At 42.5% G+C, this 20,652-nt stretch overlaps 1 protein-coding gene across 1 annotated transcript in view; it reads right to left on the minus strand.

The window, feature by feature from the left end:
- The window catches only part of NIPAL3 (NIPA like domain containing 3), a 54,506-nt gene that overhangs the window by 23,389 nt on the left and 10,465 nt on the right, over nt 1-20,652 (minus strand). Inside the window, exons 3-5 of the mRNA XM_052656887.1 lie at nt 7,340-7,408; nt 5,770-5,941; nt 2,943-3,002 (exon numbers count right to left, since the gene is read on the minus strand). Of these exons, the coding sequence (XP_052512847.1) occupies nt 2,943-3,002; nt 5,770-5,941; nt 7,340-7,408 (301 nt within the window). The remainder of the gene's footprint in view (nt 1-2,942; nt 3,003-5,769; nt 5,942-7,339; nt 7,409-20,652) is intronic.

Raw genomic sequence — 20,652 nt, forward strand, 5'->3', positions numbered from 1 at the left:
GGCCTGGCGTGCTGCGATTCATGGGGTCACAAAGAGTCGGACATGACTGAGCGACTGAACTGAACTGATTTTCATTCTAGGCCTCAAAAGATGTTAAAAAAAAAATTAGTCATTAAATCGCTCAGCAAATGAAGCAGTCATGGTTAAACTCAACAGGGTAAGTTCTGTGCAAGCCTATTTCTTTAAGTTCTCTGCAGGCAGGGACATGGCTTACTCATCAATATGCCTGCATTGTCCAGCAAAGGACTAGCACTGGGTGAATGTTTGCTGAATTTAATGGAACTTTAAGCAGGGTGGCCACACACAACTGTGCAGGCTGCTCACTGCACAAGGGTGGCGAGGAGGGTTAAAATCTAGCCCAAGCTCTGCTCACCAAGGCAGACGCCCACAGATGGCCAGAGGGGCATCTTTTTCCAATTCACGTAGGGTGTGCTGCTCGTTCCAGGACCACCTAGAATGACCCTGGAAAAGACATAACCCTTTACACTGGTCTCTGAATCAGCCCAGCCCCACCCCTCTCCTTCGCAGAATTACTACAAATCATTCTGAGTCTTTGCAGCATGGTTTATTTGCTGAACAGTTCAGTTCAGCTCAGTTCAGTTGCTCAGTTGTGTCTGACTCTTTGCGACCCCATGGACTGCAGCACGCCAGGCCTCCCTGTCCATGACCAACTCCCAGAGTTTACTCAAACTCATGTCCATTGAGTCGGTGATGCCATCCAACCATCTCATCCTCTGTCGTCCCCTTCTCCTCCTGCCTTCAATCTTTCCCAGCATCAGGGTCTTTTCCAGTGAGTCAGTTCTTCATGTCAGGTGGCCAAAGTATTGGAGTTTCAGCTTCAACATCAGTCCTTCCAATGAATATTCAGGACTGATTTCCTTTAGGATGGACTGATTGGATCTCCTCATGGTCCAAGGGACTCTCAAGAGTCTTCTCCAACACACAGTTCAAAAGCATAAATTTATTAAAAAAAAAAAAAAGCATAAATTTTAGCTTTCTTTATAGTCCAACTCTCACATCCATACATGACCACTGGAAAAACATAGCCTTGACTAGACTTGCTGAACAGTAGTTCTGCTCTTTCCAGAGTAAGATTCTTTTCTTTTTCCACCTCCTCTTCCCGTCTTGCTCTTACTCTTCACCAATGATTCAGAACAGTGGTTCTCAAACCTGACTGTGTCTGCAGCATCTTGGGAGCTTCTTCTCCCTAACGTTTTGTATTTAGAAACTTTCAGACACACAGACAAGTTGAAAGAGTTGTATAGAAAGCACCCCTAAGTCCCACACCAAGATTCTAAATTGACATTTTCTTATACTTGCTTTATCGGCTATTGATCCATTTTCTTCATCCCTCCACTCATTCTTCAAGCCAGGTTATTTTCAGATATATTTCAAAGCAAGTTGCAGACAAATATACTTCATCCTGGGGAGCTTTGTAAGAATGCAAATGCCTAAGGCCCTCAGCCCAGATTCAAAGTCTCTGGGAATACAGCCTGGATCCACCATTATGCCACTTCTTAGCGTGGCTTGTAAGGTCCTACAGCATCCAGTCCTCATGCGTCCTTGCTCTCATGTCCTCCTTCCTCCTGTACTCATCACCTTACAGCTATGCTGGCCTTACTAACACCAGATACAGCAAACTCATCCCTGCCTCAGGGCCTCTGCACCCGCTGCCTGCTCTGCATGGAACACTGCCCACAGACCTTGGCAACGGTAGTCTCTTCAGTATTACCTGGGTCTGGGCCCCGCCTCTTCAGAGTCTATCCCTGATCAGTCTAGGAAAACTATACCCATGTTCCCAGTGCCCCACCAAAAAGCATTGTTTTCTCTGAAGCACTCACTGAGATCCAGAATTATCTTGTTGATTTAGTCATATAGTTCACTTGTTTATTATATATAAACATATATACAGATGTATACATATATGTATAGGGCTTTTCATATATATATATAGGACTCAGCAGTAAAGAATTGTTTGCAATGCAAGAGCCTCAGGTTTGATCCCAGGGCTGGGGAGATCCCCTGGAGAAGGGCATGGCAACGCACTCCAGTATTCTTGCTTGGAGAATCCCATGGACTGAGGAGCCTGGCAGGCTACAGTCCATAGGGTCTAAGAGTTGGACATGACTGAAGCGACTCAGCATGTCTGCACGCACACACATATATATAATATATACATTAGATTGTAACCTCCATCTGTCCTACTGCAATATCCTCAGTACCCACAGCAGAGGGTGGGACTTAGTAGGTAACTTCTTCCCCACCCCTTGGGTTTCTATGTGGAGGGGCCTCCAACGGACCCACACTTCTGCTTCTTGCCCCATTGGTCCACATTTCTCAACTGAATGGAGATAGTCTATAAAAATAATTTAAACACTCGGGTTTTGTTCTTTTTTCTCCCTTCTCTGCCACAGGATATGTAAGTACGGCAGTAATTCTGGATAAGTGTTCCATTCTGTAAACTGAAATACTTCCTTGGGAGACTGGCCTAAGGTCTAGGTGGGGGCTGGGGTGTACTGGAGGAGAATGGAAAGAAGTTCATGTGGCTGCATGTTCTAATCTAACTTTTGTTAGTAATAAGGCATAACTTCTGATCTCCTGTTTGGCTTCCTTCTTTAGTTCCCATTGCTTTAAAACTCAGGGAAAGAGGGAGCCTTTTATTGGGCCTACTAAAATCCCAACAATAGATGTTCAATAAATACTGATTATATGCCATGAATGAAAGCCCATTTTAAAAAGCCTCACAGATGGTTCTGATGGATAGCCAGGTTTGGGAACCACTGATTAAAAAACCCAGCTCTCAGCAGCCTGCTGAGGGTGGGATATAGGACCACACGGAGGAGAAGGAGACAGATGATCTCTAGATTGGGAGGAGTTGGATTTACGGTGAAAAAAAGCACAAGAATAAAACTACGAACACAGGCTCAAACCAACGAACTTACTGAGGAAGTCTTTAGGTTTCCATTTTTCTTTGATGAATATGATTCCTATGATGGCGCTGGCTGTAAGGAAAAAATAGCAGAAGAAGAAGAGAACTGAAGCTACGATCAGTCAAATGCAAGTCCCTTCACCCACGCCCTCTGGGTTGGCTCATTTGCACTGGAGCTTGCTACTTCCTAAGCTCTCACTCATGCCCCCAAGAGCTCAGTCCCTTATAATGTCCATCTTCAAAACAGAGGCTCCTCTCTGAGCCTCCTTGAGGATTTCCTACAAGGCCAGGAGCTCCAAGGGTTGACTATTTTGCTGTGTGACTGGCAACTCACACAGTTCTTTCTGGCACATTCACTCTTTGGGGTGGGCACTATTATGATTCCATGTGAAACGTGGGGACACGGAGGCTGAGAGAGGGAAAGGAATCCCTCAAGACCAAGCAGCTGGCAAGGAAAGGCTAAAACTAGGACTGCTGGAGGCCAGGGGTCCTGCTCCTTCGCGGCAATGTCCACCTCTGATGTTTCCCCCTGGTTTTTTTCTCTTCCTGACTCTTCCAAGATTGCAGATGTATTCAAACTTCTTTATGACTGTCCTAAAAGAGGAGGCTGGCATTGATCGTGAATAGCCCTGGATTACTGTCTCAGGTCTGCCTCTTCTGGCTGCATTTTCTGGGTAGGTCACTTCACCTGAGAATTCACTTCCTAGTCACTGAAACCATGCTCTGGATCCAGCCTGCGCCAGTGGGCTGATCATTAATAGTCAGGAAACCATTCAGTTCAGTTCAGTTCAGTTCAGTCGCTCGTAGCTTGGAATCAGCCACAGTGGGAGTATTTATACCAGAAACACTACAAATCAGGTCTTCCTTTTCTTTCTCATTTTTCTGTCCCTTCCCTACCTCCTTCCACCTCCTCTCTTTCTTCTTTCATTTTCTCTCTTTCAAGTTAGTTTATCAGCACATCACTGAAAATACCTACTTCTCCCTGGAGAAGGAAACAGCAACCCACTCCAGTATTCTTGCCTGGAAAAATTCCATGGGCAGAGGAGCCTGGCGAGCTATAGTCCATGGGGTTGCAAAAGAGTTGGACGCAACTAAGCAACTTAGCACACAGAGTTATAGGGTCAATTAAATGAGATAACACATGCAAATTATTTATCACACAGTTTGTGATCAATAACTGAGCTATTATTATTAAAGCATCTGGAACAGTGACTAATATGTAATAGGTACCCAATGAAAGGTAGTTATTATTTTAATATTTATTTATTTTTAATGCTATTTTTTGCTGGGTGACTAAGATGCTCTAAGAGCCCCGTAATTTCCAAGGGCTGATCCCTGAAGTTCCATCATTATAATTTGGTCTATTTTAAAGAATTTGGTTATTTGATCCTTATTAAACTTTAAAGGCTAGTATTTAAAGCACCTGTCATTCAGTCACATATTCCTCTTTGTGAATAAAGGTTCTGAGAGCCCTTTGGACGGATCAGCAATGCGCAGAGGACAAAACTATTAAAACCCTGCTGGGCCTGAGCAACAACACAGGTGTGCAACATGGGCCAGATGTAAGACAGGAGGGAGAAGTCAGGACTACGGTAGACAACTTGCCTCAACGAAAGGCACTCAAATGATATTTTGAAACAATATTGTGTGGGAAGAACATGGCATGCCTGAAGATCTTGGTCATCTTGTAGGCTGCCTGTTTACCCACCCTGGTTAAGAAAGAGGGGCTTTCAATAAATAGGATGAGGGAAAGGAAATTAGTTTCCACTCCTTTGCCAACTCCTGGTAATTGGTAATGACTGCCTGAAGCCCTGAGGATTCTGAGGGCCCATCCAGGCTCAGGAGAAAGGAAGGCTATGATTGATTAGTGATGTCTGCCTTGGGTTCAAGAGGGGCCATAATGGCCAGGCATACACCATCCCTGCTGGCCCTCTTAAAAGGGCCTCTTAATTCCAGGAGGATTAAGACTCAGAATATGATTTTTCTCCTTTAAGAGCAGGGAAAAGCTTCTCAGCACTGCAATCCTTGCCAGCAAGATGAAAGGAAATATTTCAAAGCAAGTTCACTGTTCTTGCTCCTATGTACAAAAAACTATTGTCTACTAATCTACTAAAATCTTTTATTTAACCAAAAAAGAATTTTTTATAATTCTATTTTATTTGTGACCTCATGAACATCAAAACTCTTTTGTCTTCTAGATGGTTTAAACGTTCTGAAACACTGGTTCAGTGATTACAGAAATTACAGAAGAAATGGCAGATGAAAAAGTTGATGATGTTTTTAAAATAATGTTGGTTGATGTAAAAAGATCAGCGAATAAGCTGAATATGAATTTCTTACAGGGGCTTCTCTGCTGGCTCAGATGGTGTGAGACATCTGAATTCTATGAAAGCTTAGTTTATTTTCACAGTGTTAGGATGAACAGGTCAAGGTTAATCTTCCTTCTGCAGTAGAAATAAAAAGCAACTCTGATAAATGTTCTGAATCTGAAACAGATTTGGGAGGCAAATAGCCTGGTGTGCATCCCAGCCCTGCTCCTTACTAGCTGTGTGATTTGGGAAAAGCAGCTTCACCACCCTGTGCCTCAGTTTCCTCATCTGTAAAATGAGAATAATAACAGTACTTAGCAGCAGCAGCTCCCTCAAAAGGCTGCCAGAGAATCAGTATCTGTAAAGTGCTTAGAGTAGGGGCTGCTGTGTACGAAGCCCTTGGTAAGTGTTAGGTTTTATTAGCGAAGCAAAAGCTGGCTTGTTGAACAGGTCTGTTTGATCCTGGCGGTGACACTGATCACAGAGGTGGGCGAGTCCCAGGGGAGGGGTGGGGCAGGAGCTGTGTCTTACCTATCACAGAGACAGCGCTGAGGGGCACGATCAGAGAGAGGGGCGCAAAGGCGTAGGAGGCAAACACGCCCAGCTCGCCCAGAAGCATCAGGAACAGGCCCAGCCACCATGTCTTGGTCTTGAAATAGGCCCGAGGGTCCTTGGAGCCTGCGAGGCGGATGTGGCAGTACTTCTAGAAGTCCAAGAAAGAACACGATTCGTCCAGATCTCTGGGGAAAAGATGCTACAGCACATGAACCCTAAATCCACACCACCCCCGACTCTTAAAAATAACTTGGGGGAGATTGCCAGGTTTTTCTGAGCCCTCCCTCAGAGAAGAGTGAACACTGGTGCTCTGAATCTTAGATTGATCTTCTGAGACAAGAGCTCTCACACTGGCTGTGAGGCTTTACGTTCTCCGGGAAGCTTTGAAAAAATACATGTGTCTGGGCCTCATTCTCAGAGGGGAGGTGTGGCCAAGGCCTGGAAATGTGCATTTCTGATGTACATCACAGGCAATGGGCAGCCTGGGGTGAGAGCCATGACCTATGGACCCCTACTAACCCGGCCCTCAGGTTGACCCTCTAACTGCAAGGCTCAGAAGTCCCCGTGTTCAGGGTGCCCACATGGATAGACTTCTTTCTGAAGAAATGCCCGCAGCTCTGCTGGGCAGACTGTGAGGGTTAGTGGGTCTTCCCCTCCCTCGGGTGGACACTTGGCCCAAGCAGGGACAGTATTCCTGGTTCTGGAAATATGAACTCAGGACACAGACCCTGAGGCAGTGACTAAGGAAAGCCCAAAAGGCATGCTGACTCAGAGGGTCAAGTCTGCCACGTGGGTTGGATCATGGTGCAGGGTTGTGTAGAGACAGATACGGAAGCAGAGGAGCTGGTCTACAGAGGGAGGAGAGGGAGCCAGACGAGGAGCCAAGAGACCACGCAGCCTCAGAAACACACGTGTGCACGTGTGGAAGCAAGTGATCATGCGCCTGCTCTAGACAGGCAGAGCAGCTCGCTCGCTGAAGCTGGGGGCAGTGTGAAGGGAAAGGACTCGTCAGTGTGCTGTATTTGTCCGGCTTGCAGGCGTCCAGTCTTTTTTTTCTTTCTTTCTTTCTTTTTAAGTTGTGGCATGTGGAATCTTTAGTTGTAACATGTGGGGTCTAGTTCCCTGGCGGCATTAACAGCCACCACCAGCACCCAACACACACAGCTGGTTGTCTAGCTGCACCTGCAGCCAGTGGGGGTCATTCCCACAGTGTTCTGAGCTCACTCCAAACCACAGCTGCCTGGGATCTCAACTAGGCCGAGGGCATGTGAGGCAGGGCGTTTACAGCAGCTGCTCCAGGGCACTCCCCACCCCACCTAGAGACTTCTAAATAACAGAGAGCTCTGCCTTCATAGTTGAGGGGTGATGAGGGATGAAGTGGGGGCATAGAACCAAGAGAGTATCCTGGAACAACCCACCAGGTATTGTCCCAACCCCGGGATGGGGTAGGCAACATCCCACTGGGAGGAGGCAGACAGCGCCTGCACCGGATAACCTGACTCTGGCTACATCTCGGCACCAGGCAGTGCTGGTGATGAAAACATACCTGGAGATTCAGCGCAATGCTGACCACAAGGTGCCCGAAAATTGCCAAGAGAGCGCCGATCAAGTTTTCCTGTAAGGAAAGTTCACAGAAGCAGACATGAATGAGCTGGGCCTACGCCAAGGGGCCCTAGGACACAAACTGTTCAAACAGTTTGAACCCAACTGTTTGCTGTTCCAACACAAAATCAGAAAAACCACCTTCATCACAAAAAACCACGCCTCCCCAGACCCTCTACTGGAATTTTTCTGCCCGAGTTTAATCTGGCTGCCTTGCTAGTTCAGAGACCATGGCCTGGAACTGGACACCACCAGAAAGCACCAACTTTTGCCCACGGACCCCAAGGATCTGACAAGGCCTAAGTCTGCTCTCCCAGTCCCCTTCTATATTGACTTGGCATAGGCTGGCACAGAAGTTAGAATTTACAAGAAAAACACAGGCAGGGATACATTCACCATCTAATCAATGGAGTCTTCCTTTTCCCAGAGGGGTCGAGACTCTTTTAACTGGCAAAGTTGTTGAGGACACTTTTAATTATTTAATTTATGAAAATTTAATTTATGTCACCTTAAAAATGAGGTTCAGATCCGTTAGCATGACATTAAAAAGAAAACTTTATACAGTGATAACCAAATACATATTCACTATAGAATAATTAGGAAATACAAATGAAAAGAACAATGCAAGAAGATAAAAAAAATCACAGACAGTTACTGCAAATGTTTTGGTTTTTGTAAAAAATTTTCTGTCCATAAATTTAGATGTCAATAGAAATGTTAATATATTTTATAGAAATAAGATGATAACCTGGTCCTTTACCTAAGATATTATAAATGCACTCCCCAAAGTGTGTGTGTGCTAAGTCACTTCAGTTGTGTCCAACTCTGCGACCCCATGGATTGTGACCTGTCAGGCTCCTCTGTCCATGGGATTCTCCAAGCAAGAATACTGGAGTGGGTAGCCATTTCCTCCTCCAGGGGATCTTCCCAGGGATCGAACCCCCATCTGTCTCCTGTGTTAGCAGGTGGGTTCTTTACCACTAGTACCTGCAAAGCCCCTGATTCTATGAGTTTGACTATTTAAGATACCCCATATAAGTAGAATCACGCAGTATCTGTTTTTCTGTAACTGGCTTACTGCCTCAGTCAATTTGGGCCGCTGTAACAAATGTGACAGACAAGTGGCCATTATTTCTCATAGATCTGGAGGCTAAGGGGACCAGGACCAGGATTAAGGTGCTGGGTGATTCTGTTCCTGGTGAAAGCCCTTTTCCTGGCTTGCTGATGGACACCTTCTTGCTATGTACTCACACGGTAGAGAAAGAGAACTCTGTCCTGTCTCTCTTATAATGGCACTAATCCCATTTATGGAGGCCTTATTCTCGTAATTGCCTCCCAAAGTCCCCATCTCCAAATACCATCACATTGGGAATTATGACTTCCACAAATGAATTAGGGTGGAAGGACAAGAGGCACATTCAGTCTAGCACTTACTTCACTTTGTATAATGTCCTCAAGGTTAACCCATGTGTTTGGCATATTACAGGGTTTCCTTTTTTTTTGGAGGCTGGGTAATACTCCATTGTGGGCTTCCCTGGTGACTCAGTAGTAAAGAATCTGCCTGCCAGTGCAGGAGATGTGGGTTTGATCCCCGGGTCAGGAAGATCCCCTGGAGGATGAAATGGGAACCTATTCCAGTATTCTTGCCTGAGAAATCCCATGGACAGAGGAGTCTGGTGGGCTACAGTCCATGGAGTTGCAAAGAGTCAGACACGACTTAGCAGCTAAACAACAACAACATCCCACATTCCACTGTAGTATATACCATGTTTTCTTTCTTCATTTATCAATGGACATTCGGGTTGTTCCCACATCTTGACTGCAGCCAACAATGCTGCAATCACAGCAGAGCTCCAATCTCTCCTTGAAGTCTTGATTTCAGTTCTTCTGGATCCTGTCCAGATTTTTGACCCACAGAATTGTGAGCCATAAAATGGTTGTTGTTTTTAGCTACTTAGGTTGTGTTGTTATACAGCAACAGCTAATTGATGAGCTTCCTTGGTGGACCAAGGCCGCCTAACAATCCGGCAGTTTTGGGCTAGGAATCAAGGTGTGACCCTGTTCTAGATGTTTACAAGCGGGTGGTTTTGATCTTCCATTGATCTGACTTTGGATCACTCTACTGTTTGGTGGTTTCCCGCTTTTTTGCTCAGTTAAGGTATTTTAATGCCGTCCCATCTTAATGTCTGGCTCTAAAAGCCTTTTAAGGACATTCTATGAACCCAGATATCTGAACTTGTCACTATCTTTTTTATTGAGACAAAATTAAAAAACCATAAAAGTCAGCATTTTGACCTTTTCAAAATGTTTTGTTTTTAGTGTATTCACGTTGTTACAAGTAATGTCACTGAAAATGGTGGAATAAAAGAACTCCAAGGAACTAGCCTTCCAGAAAAACCATGAATGAACTCGTAAACACTGTCTGAATCAATTTTTATAGAACTCTGGAGTCTAGTTAAAAACTTATAACAAGCAGGGGAAGGCCTGGTGAAGAAAGAAGCGTTTGCTTTACGGGCAGAGAGCACTGCAGCGTTTTAAATCACCTGCCAACTATCCCTTAAACTACAGACCTATGGTCGTCATGAGGACAGAGGGAGCAATAAGGACTTTATTTTTTAGAAACTGTGGTTGTGGATTCTGACCTGTCTGGCACAAAGGCTTGCCTTTGTTTTGCCTGACTTGGAGGTGGTCCAGGGTTGGTGGGAAGCTTCCAGGATGCTATTGCCAAAAGCATTTAAAGGCACAAGCACTGGATGCTGCAGCCTGGGGCAAGGGACAGCACAGGGATGAACAACAGACAGAAGGGAAAGCCTGGGCAGGAAGAGGCCAGGAAAGAAGATACAGGGGGACAAGGTGAGTTGGGAAGGGCTTTTAAAAGCTCCCAAGGATCCTGGGGAATCAAGAAGACAATTCACATACCCAGGGCTGGATGTGTGCTCCATAGAACACTTGCGAAGATGCCAAGCCTTCACCTCTGGTAGCCTTCAGGCAGAGGAGAAGCAGCAAGAATTCAGACAGAGTTGTAAGCAGACTGGTAATCCTTGGAGCAGTGCCCCAGCAGAGCCAGTCTGCAAAGCCTGGGAGAGTTTTGTCTTGTTTTGTTTTTGCTCTAGGCATTCAAGGAAATCTACTGAAACACAAACGGACCACCAAGCTAACAGATACAGACTTGGGTGAGCCACATACAACGGAAAATACAGACTTTAACCAAAAAAGTTGAGAAAAATCACTAACCAAGCAAACAATAACAAATCACAACAAACAGGGGTTGCGGGGGTGGGGTTAGATCTGATTTCCAGAGCTGCCACATAATCTGTTTTTGTTTGGCCACCCTGCATAGCCTGTGGGATATTAGTTCCCTGACCAGGGATTGAACTTGGGCCCTCAGTAGCGAAAGCACAAAGTCCCTACCCACTGGACCTCTAGGCAAAGTTGCCGCATAACTTTGAAAAGGTCCAGTTTTCACCAAATTGTGCCATACTGATAACTAAATCCAGAACATTTCCATCACCCCTCAAAGAAACCCCAAACCCTTTAGCATTTATTCCCCATTTCCCCTACCCTCATTTTCTGGAAACTACTAGTCTACTAGCTGTCTCTATGGATTTGCCTATTTTGCACATAAATGGAACCTTACCACATGTGGTCTTTTGTGACTGGCTTCTTTCACCTAGAATAATGTTTTCAGGGTTGATATAACAAAATCATCACGTCATTCCTTCTTATGGCCAAGTAATATTCCACTATATGGATATACCACATTTTGTTTATCTGTCCTTCAATTACATTTGAATTATTTCTACTTTTTGTCTATCTTGATTGTTGTTATGAACATTTGTGTACATTATATGTGTGTGTATATATGTATGCATATATAAGTGTGTGTGTGTTTTCAGTTTTCTTGGGACTATTCCAGTAGGAGTGGGGTTGTTCAGTCACATAGTAACTCTATGTTTTACTTTTGAGGAACTCCCAAGTTGTTTTCTATAGTGGTTACACCAATCTACATTCCCACCAAACAAGGGTTCTAATTTCCCTATATCATTGCCAACACTTGCTATTTTCCTCTTAACAAAAAAAATTATGATAGCCATACCAAAGAGTATGAAATGGTATCTAATTGTGGTTTTGATTCGCATTTTCCCTAATGACTTATGATGTTGAGTATCTCTTCAGCTATATATTGGCCATTATTTTATCTTCTTCAGAGAATTGTTTATTCAAATCTTAGCCTATTTTTTAAAATTCACATGTAATAAAATAGGCTATTAATCATCTTAAAACATATAATTCAGTAAGCATTTAGTACATTTTCAATGTTGTGCAACCCTTTGCCTATATTTTTAAATTTTTATTATTGAGTTGTAAGATTTCTTTGTATATTTGTTAAAAGATTTTTATTATTTTTATTATCTTTTTAGTATTGAGTTATAAGATTTTTGTATATCAGTTCAGTTCAATTGCTCAGTAGTGTCTGACTCTTTGTGACCCCATGGACTGCAGCACACCAGGCTTCCCAGTCCATCACAAACTACCAGAGTTTAGTCAAACTCATATCCGTCGAGTTGGTGGTGCCATCCAACCTCCTCATCTTCTGTCGTCCCCTTCTCCTCCTGCCTTCAATCATTCCCAGCATCAGGGTCTTTTCCAATGAGTCAGTTCTTCTCAGCAGGTGGCCAAAATACTGCAGTTTCAGCTTCAGCATCAGTCCTTCCAATGAATATTCAGGACTGATTTCCTTTAGGATGGACTGGTTGGATCTCCTTGCAGTTCAAGGGACTCTCAACACCACCTTTTCCAACACCACAGTTCGAAAGGGTCAATTCTTCGGTGCTCAGCTTTCTTTACAAGATACTAAACCTTTGTCAGATGTATGATTTGCAAATATTTTCTCTTATTCTATGAGTCAAAGCTTTATTTTCTTGACAGTGTGCTTTGACAAACACAAGGTTTTAAGATTGATTGTTTATTTTTTTCTTCTGTTGCTATGTGGTTTTTGGCATCATAATTTTAAAAAACATTGTCCAATACAAGGTCACAAAAATTGATACCTATGTTTCTTTCCAAGACTCTTTCTTTCCAAAAACTCTTTCCAAGAATATTTAGGTCTTTGGTCCATTTTGAATTAATTTTTTTTACATGATATGAGGAAGGAGTCCAACTTCATCTTCTTATATGTGGATATCCAGTTGACCCTACATCATCTGTTTGAAAAAACTATATTATTTTCCTGTTGAGTGGTCTTAGCACCATGGTCAACTATCAGTTGACCATAGAGGTATTGGTTTATTTCTGGTCTCTGTATTATAGTCCACTGATCTGCATATCTATCCTTATGCCAATACCACATTGATTGCTGCAGCTTTGTAAAATGTTTGAAATCAAGAAGTGAGAGTCTTCCAACTTTGTTCTTCTTTTCCCAAGACTGTTTTGGCTAGTTAGAGTCCCTGGTATTTCCATGGGCTTGTAGGATCAGCTGGTCTCTAATTTCTCTTTCTTCATTTTCACATATTTGTGAGTTTCTCTGTTTGCTGCTGTGAATTTCCTTCTGTTATTGATTTCTTATTTCATCCCACTGTGATTAGAGGACATGCTTTGTATCAGTGGTCCCTAACCTTTTTGGAGCTAGGGACCACTTCTGTAGAAGAGAATTTTTCCAAGGATGGGGGCAGAGGAGAGAAGTGGTTCAGATGGAAATACAAGTGATGGGAATGATGGGGAGGAGCAGATGAAGCTTTGCTTGCTTGCCCTTGCTCACCTCCTGCTGTGGGGCCTGGTTCCTAACAGGACATGAACAGGTACCAGTTTACTGACAAGAGGTTGGGGACCCCTGCTTTATATGACTTCAATCTTTTACTTGACATTTGTTTTGTAGCTTAACATATGCTCTATCCCAGAGACTGTTCCATGTGCATTTGAGAAGAACGTGTATTTTACTGCTCTTGAGTGGAGTGTTCTATAGATGTCTCTTTGCTCTAATTGGTTTATGGTATTGTTCAAGTTTTCTATTTCCTTGCTGATCTTCTGTCCAGTTGTTCTATCCATTATTAAAAACATGGTATTAAGGTGTCCAACTATTACTGTTGAACTTTTTCTTCCTTCAATTCTGTCAATTTTTCCTTCATATATTTTAAGGCTCTGTTAGGTGCATGTATTTTACAACTGCTATATCTTCTTATGGACTGAATTTTTTATCATTACATAATGTCCTTCTTGGTCTCTCATAACAATTTTTGTTTTAAAGTCTATTTTGTCCAGTGTTAATATACCCACTCAAGCTCTCTTTTGGTTACAATGAATGGAATATCTTTTCCCATCTTTTTACCATCAACCTATTTGTGTCTTTAAATCTAAAGGACATCTTATAGATAGGATACATTTGGGTCATATTTAAAAAAAAAAATCATTTCTACCAATCTCTGCCTTTTAATTGGGCAGAGTTTAATCCATTTACATTTAATATAATTACTGATAAGAGGGACTTCTGCCATTTCATTATTATTCCCCCTGTATGTCCGTCTAGTCAAGGCTATGGTTTTCCCAGTGGTCATGTATGGATGTGAGAGTTGGACTGTGAAGAAGGCTGAGCGCCGAAGAATTGATGCTTTTGAACTGTGGTGTTGGAGAAGACTCTTGAGAGTCCCTTGGACTGCAAGGAGATCCAACCAGTCCATCCTAAAGGAGATCAGCCCTGGGATTTCTTTGGAGGGAATGATGCTAAAGCTGAAACTCCAGTACTCTGGCCACCTCATGTGAAGAGTTGACTCATTGGAAAAGACTCATTGATGCTGGGAGGGATTGGGGGCAGGAGAAGAAGGGGACGACTGAGGATGAGATGGCTGGATGGCATCACTGACTCAATGAACGTGAGTCTGAGTGAATTCCGGGAGTTGGTGATGGACAGGAAGGCTTGGTGTGCTGTGATTCATGGGGTCGCAAAGAGTCGGACACGACTGAGCGACTGAACTGAACTGAACTGATGTCTATTTTTATTCCTCAATTTCTCCATTACTGCCTTCTTTCATGTCAAATAGATATATTTTCTAGAGTACCATTTTAATTCCCTTTTACTATATATTTTTGAGTTGTCTTCCTAGTGATTACACTAGTGATTATAATTACCATCTTAATTTCAGTAGTATACAAAACTTTGCATCTCTCCCTTCTCCCCTTATGTTGTAAATTTCTTCATTATCTTTTGCATTTCTTTCATTTAAAAAGATATTGTATTGGATTCTCCATCTCTCACTTATCTTTGCTGATACTCAGTTTATGTTTCCTGACTAAATGGCCTAATCTGAGCATAAATAAAAGGAAATAATGGGAGAATGTGATACATGCCGCAAAAGAAGGGGTGGAATTTTAAAGGAGGAACTCGTTCTGGTCACAAGGAAGTATTTGGCTCAATGTCGTGTGGCAGATGCAGTGGAAGGCCATACTCGAAATCCAGGGTCTTGGATTTTTACATGGCTGAGTTCTTTTCAAATGGCTGGCCAGCTCTTCTACTAGAGATAGCTTGCTCTTTGTAAACTGACAGACCAGGCTTGTTTAGATTAGAAACGAAAATGATAATGGTAAACAACAACATTTATTGAGCATTTACTACATGCCAGATACTGTTTAAAGTACTTTATACATATTAACTCATTTAATCCTCATAATAACTACATAAAGTAGGTACTGTTATTTAATTTTACAGTAAACAACAAACCGTGGAAAATTTAAAGAGATGGGAATACCAGACCACCTGACCTGCCTCCTGAGAAATTTGTGTGTAAGTCAAGGAGCAACAGTTAGAACTGGACATGGAACGACAGACTGGTTCCAAACTGGGAAAGGCATACACCAAAGCTGTATGTCACCCTGCTTATTTAACTTATATGTAGAGTACACCATGCAAAATGCCAGGCTGGATGAAGCACAAGCTGGAATCAAGATTACCGGGAGAAATATCAAAGACCTCAGATGTGCAGATGACACCACCCCTACAGCAGAAGGCAAAGAAGAACTAAAGAGCCTCTTGAAAGTAAAAGAGGAGAGCGAATAAGTTGGCTTAAAGCTCAACATTCAGAAAACTAAGATCATGGCATCTGGTCCTATGACTTCATGGGAAATAGATGGGGAGACAATAGAAACAGTGACAGACTTTATTTTTCTGGGCTCCAAAATCACTGCAGATGGTGACTGCAGCCATGAAACTAAAAAACGCTTGCTCTTTGGAAGAAAAGTTATGTCCAACCTAGACAGCATATTAAAAAGCAGAGGCATTACTTTGCCAACAAAGGTCCACCTAATCAAAATTATGGTTTTTCCAGTGGTCATGTATGGATGTGAGAGTTGAACTCTAAAGAAAGCTGAGCGCCAAAGAATTGATGCTTTGAACTGTGGTGTTGGAGAAGACCCTTGAGAGTCCCTTGGACTGCAAGGAGATCCAATCAGTCCATCCTAAAGAAGATCAGTCCTGAATATTCACTGGAATGACTGATGCTGAAGCTGAAACTCCAATACTTTGGCCACCTGATGTGAAGAACTGACTCATTAGAAAAGACCCTGATGCTGGGAAAGATTGAAGGCAGGAGGCAAAGGGGACGATAGAAGATAAGACGGTTGGACGGCATCAGCAACTCAATAGATATGAGTTTAAGCAAGCTCCGGGAGTTGGTGATGGACAGGGAGGCCTTGCGTGCTGCAGTCCATGAGGTCACAAAGAGTTGGACACAACTGAGCAACTGAACTGAACTGAAGGAAACTGAGGCACCGAGGGTATGAGGTAGCTGGTAAGCTGATGAAGCAGAACTGGAACCTGGGTAGTCTGACATTAGAGTCCATGCTCTTAACTGTTATGTCAAACTATGTAATGTATAAAGCTCTGGAACAATGCCTGATACAGGATAGGTACTTGGTAATTAGCAGCTATTCTCAAGGACTGGGGAATCAGTTCTTGACTCAAAGGCTCCTAGGCTAGTGCAGAATACAGACACTTCACAGAGAAGGGAAGAATAGCATTCCAGACACTTATTCATTTAATCAGTGCCTAGTGTATGCCATGCACTGACTGTCAACGTGCCAGGCACTGTCCCTGTCCTCAGATCATATATATTAAACACCTGATTATTAGCAATCACACTTCAGTTAGCGCTACCTAGAGAAGCACAGAGGCCTGATTCAGTGTGTGAGAGACACAGGATTAAGGGAAGTCAGGGAAGCCCCTCTGAAGAACAGTTTCACAAGGAGATCTGAAGATATAGACTGGTGGAGGTGAGGTGCAGAAAGCCATTCTACATCCTGCAGGAAGCCCATATGGTAGGAATGAGCATGGCACCTTTGAGGGATGGAAAGGTGATGTGGAGGTATAAGATCCAGGGGGGAAATGGGCTCGGGGGAAATGGGCTCAGAGGCCCTGAGACGTAAAAGGGGATGTGTGTGTGTGAGTCGGAGGACCAGTGAGGATTTCTCTGTAGCTGGGGCTATCTTCTAGCAAAGACAGAAGAAAACTGAGTGTAGAGGGATAGGGCTTAAGGGGTGCGCTGGCCGGATTGGGAGGGGGCTTTTCTATCTCATACGGTTTGGTTTGGGGCTTGGAGATAATAGGGAGACTCTGAGTCATTACGACAGCTTCTAAGAGAGAAATCAGGATGGCAAGGTTTAGAAGGCCGTAATCTTCAGACTGGGGGCCCTAGAGGCCTTCTTTTACAAAGGTTTTGCTGATACTGAGCATTGTAAGGGATTCAGCCACCAGACCCTCATTTCCATCCAGGCTTTTTGCTGGCTTCCTATAGCGTCCCTTTCTCACTTTTCTCAATAGCTTCTTCCAAGTTCATCAAAGAAGGGCCTGTCTCTCACTCACATAGAATCTTACGCTGGTACACTGCCCCAAGCTGTAAAACCACTAAGAAACCCAGGGGAATTCTGAAATTTTGTTTCCTGGGAGGTTTCTTTAGTGATAAATGCCAACTCGTGGAATTATCTTCTCTTCCTCTCTCATACATATTTCTGTGAAGGTATGACAGGCATTAGAATAGGATACTCTGGCCCTTGTTAGGATATTTGAAATCAGAGAGTCTGATTTAACTGATGTTTGGACAATAAAGACTAGCTTTGTTAATTAGGTTACACCCACAGTTCTAAGTTTTCATAAAAAATATATTCAGGCAAAGTATAAAGTATTTATAATTAAAATACATGTACAAATATTTATAGTAAATATTTGAATTATATTCTATAGTTAAAATATACATTGTTGTTGTTCAGTCACTAAGTTGTGTCCAACTCTTTGTGATCCCGTGGATTGTTGCCTACCAGGCTCCTCTGTCCATGAGTTTCTCCAGGCAAGAATACCGAAGTGGGTTGCCATTTCCTTCTCCAGGGAATCTTGCCAGACCAGGGATCGAACCTGCATCTCCTCCATCAGCAGGTGAATTCCTTACCACCGAGTCACTGGAGAAGCCCATATAGCTAAAATACATGTGTGAATATATGTTTTACAATACAGTAAGGGCAAAGGTATAGGTAAATTTATAATATTTCAATTTCCCCAATCTTTTCTGGATAGATCAGGTTAATGCAAGGTGCCCTAAGTGAGAAAAGTTACTAGCATATTGATAGTGCTTTTTTGGTAAACTTCATGGAAACTGTAAAAGCAAAAACAAACCCCTTTTAAAATTAAGTGTGTCTCGTATGTCGTCGTAAACACAAATGAATGAGGCCTTAAACATACTGTTAGCTGATAGGTCAATAAAAATAGTTTATCACTACCTGATTTTTAGCACAAAACTCGGAAGGAGTTGAAATAATTCATTGATTCACTACACTTCTTCCATTCTGGTTATGTACAGAAGCTCCTCTAGCCATAATAACCAAAGCTTGCAACAGAACAGATGCTAAATTCTATCTCATCTACCAGTTAGTAATATGCACCTTAAATATTGAAAATAAAGTCCTATTTTTCTCATTCAGATATATTTTTCTAAACAATATTATTTTTTGCTCAAAAATGATGATAAAATTTATACTGCATTAATCAATTGCTTTTATTCAATTATATAAAGAATTCTGATTTGAATCAAAACCTATGAACCTTATGTCAAAGGAAAATTTTTTAAACGAAATTTGGTTACATACTCTACACTTTTTCTTGTAGAGAAGTATGATAGGTATTTCCGTAAAAATTTTAACTGTTAAAAGACAGACACATGTAAACAAAGAAGAACAAAGAGTGTTTTTGCTCACCACCCAATTCTACAAGGATTAGGCTGCAATCTGTTGCAGTTGCTGATCAACATTAAGAAAACCACAGGATGCTCTGTGTTTGGACAAACAGGCCCATTAGAAAGTTAAATGCATATCTCAGGAAAAATTTTAATGAACCCAGATTCTTGAATCTTCCCACACATAAAAAAATAAAGCACAAAAATCATTAACTTGAGATTTTTGGGGGACTAGCAACAATCTTTTACTCAGATGTATATTCTGCTGAGTGTGTTCCTAGTAAAAAATCACATATAAACTGGTTATCCCCCCTACGTCTTCAGAACAGCTTTCTCAGAGCTACTGAGAAGCTGTTTCCTGGGCTATAGTCCTCAGTAAGGTCTCTGAAGAAAACTTAAACTCACAACTCTGGCGTGGTGAATCTTTAAGTCAACACACATTTTTGGGATAATATTCTGTGGGGGAAACGGAACTTAGGGAGGAAAAGGAAAGATGTAGAATTTTCAACTGTTAAAGAAGAGTCTTTTCAGAAGACTGATGGTAGGTTATCAAGTGGTCTTTCTATTTTGGGGGCTTTAGTTAACTGTATATAAGAGTTTAAAAAAAAAAAAAAGAATTTAAATGTGCCAGGAACTATATGCCTTGCAGATATTTAAATCTATACTGAAAAGTTTTAAGTTTTAGATGTCTACTAAAAGAAAGTGTGAGAAAATAGATTGTTTCCTTGGAGGGTCAAGTTTGAGGACTTCAAAGGAAGTCCTTCACTCTGTGCTTGGTTCTTAGGATTGAAAGCAAGAACATCAGCTTCATAACATGCAAAGATCTTGGGGCCAGACAGGTACCCTAATAACTCAGTTTACCTAAGCTAATGAGCAAATTGTTGTAAACTGGCAGTAATTTTGCAGGAACTGTCTTGGGCAGGTAGAAGACTGGTTCCTGCTCCAACACCTCAAAGCTGCCTTATCTAAACCTTAGTGGGAGACAGAGGAGAGCTGAAACAGGCTCCAGGAGTCGTGCAGAAACTGAGACCTGGGTGGTGCTGTTCAGAGGGCAGGTGTGGGCCGCACACGTGCAGGCTCAGGGTAGGCAGGATGGTGGGATCTGCTTCGCTGAGCCTCGGCTCCTCTTTGCTCTACTGGGTGGGAGGGCAGTGCTCCTCTGCCGGAGCTGGTGCAGAAACTTCTTGAGACTGTTTGGAAGAAACACTTAACACAGCAACTTAGAATTAGGGTGAACCATATGAAATGGCTGATATCCAACCAGTTTTGACCTACAAAGGTGGAAGATTCATATGGTTCAACCTATAACTGATAGTCGCTGTATTATTTTTACCAGGGAGACCAAGCTGTCCTCTGAAAAGACAAGTCTACATGGCTGTTGGAGAATGTGCTGTGAAATGTGACACAAAATAGACTCATTGAAGTCAAGGGGTTTTAAAATGGGGCTGTGAGGCCATTAAGGAGATGGACCTTACATACATCCTCACGGGATGGAACTATGACCTCCAAGGACTCTGTAAGCCCACCCGCAACTTGTCACAGTAACGACTTCCCCCACCTCTAGTGATGGCCTTAGAGCTCAATCACACTTAGCCACAAGGAGCTTCTGTCTCTAACTCCAATGAAAATCCCTGGTAACGCAAGCCTCCCTTCACCTTTAAAAGCCCTTGACTTTTACTGTTTGAATTGATACTTGAATCTGTGTGCCCTGGACTGCAGTTCTAGAATGCCAAATGAACTCTTTTTGTTTGATTATTTCTCCCTAGGTTTATTTAGGTTGACAGTGTTGTTAACAACTTGCCAAAGGGCAGTAAAGAGGGGACATAAGCAGCTGTGGCCAAACAGACAAGTCAATCAAATAGGAGGCTGTGGAGGTGTGAAACCCAGAATGAAAATTGTGAAACTAACAAGGATAAACCAGTCTAAACATCAAAATCAAGGCTAAAAGGTTACTATACTAATGAAGGCTGGCTTAATTTCCAAAATATACAAACATCTCATATAACTCAATTAACAAAAAACCCCAGACAACCCAATCATAAAATGAGAA

The sequence above is a fragment of the Budorcas taxicolor genome, chromosome 2, assembly GCF_023091745.1.
Source record: "Budorcas taxicolor isolate Tak-1 chromosome 2, Takin1.1, whole genome shotgun sequence".
NCBI lineage: Eukaryota > Metazoa > Chordata > Mammalia > Artiodactyla > Bovidae > Budorcas > Budorcas taxicolor.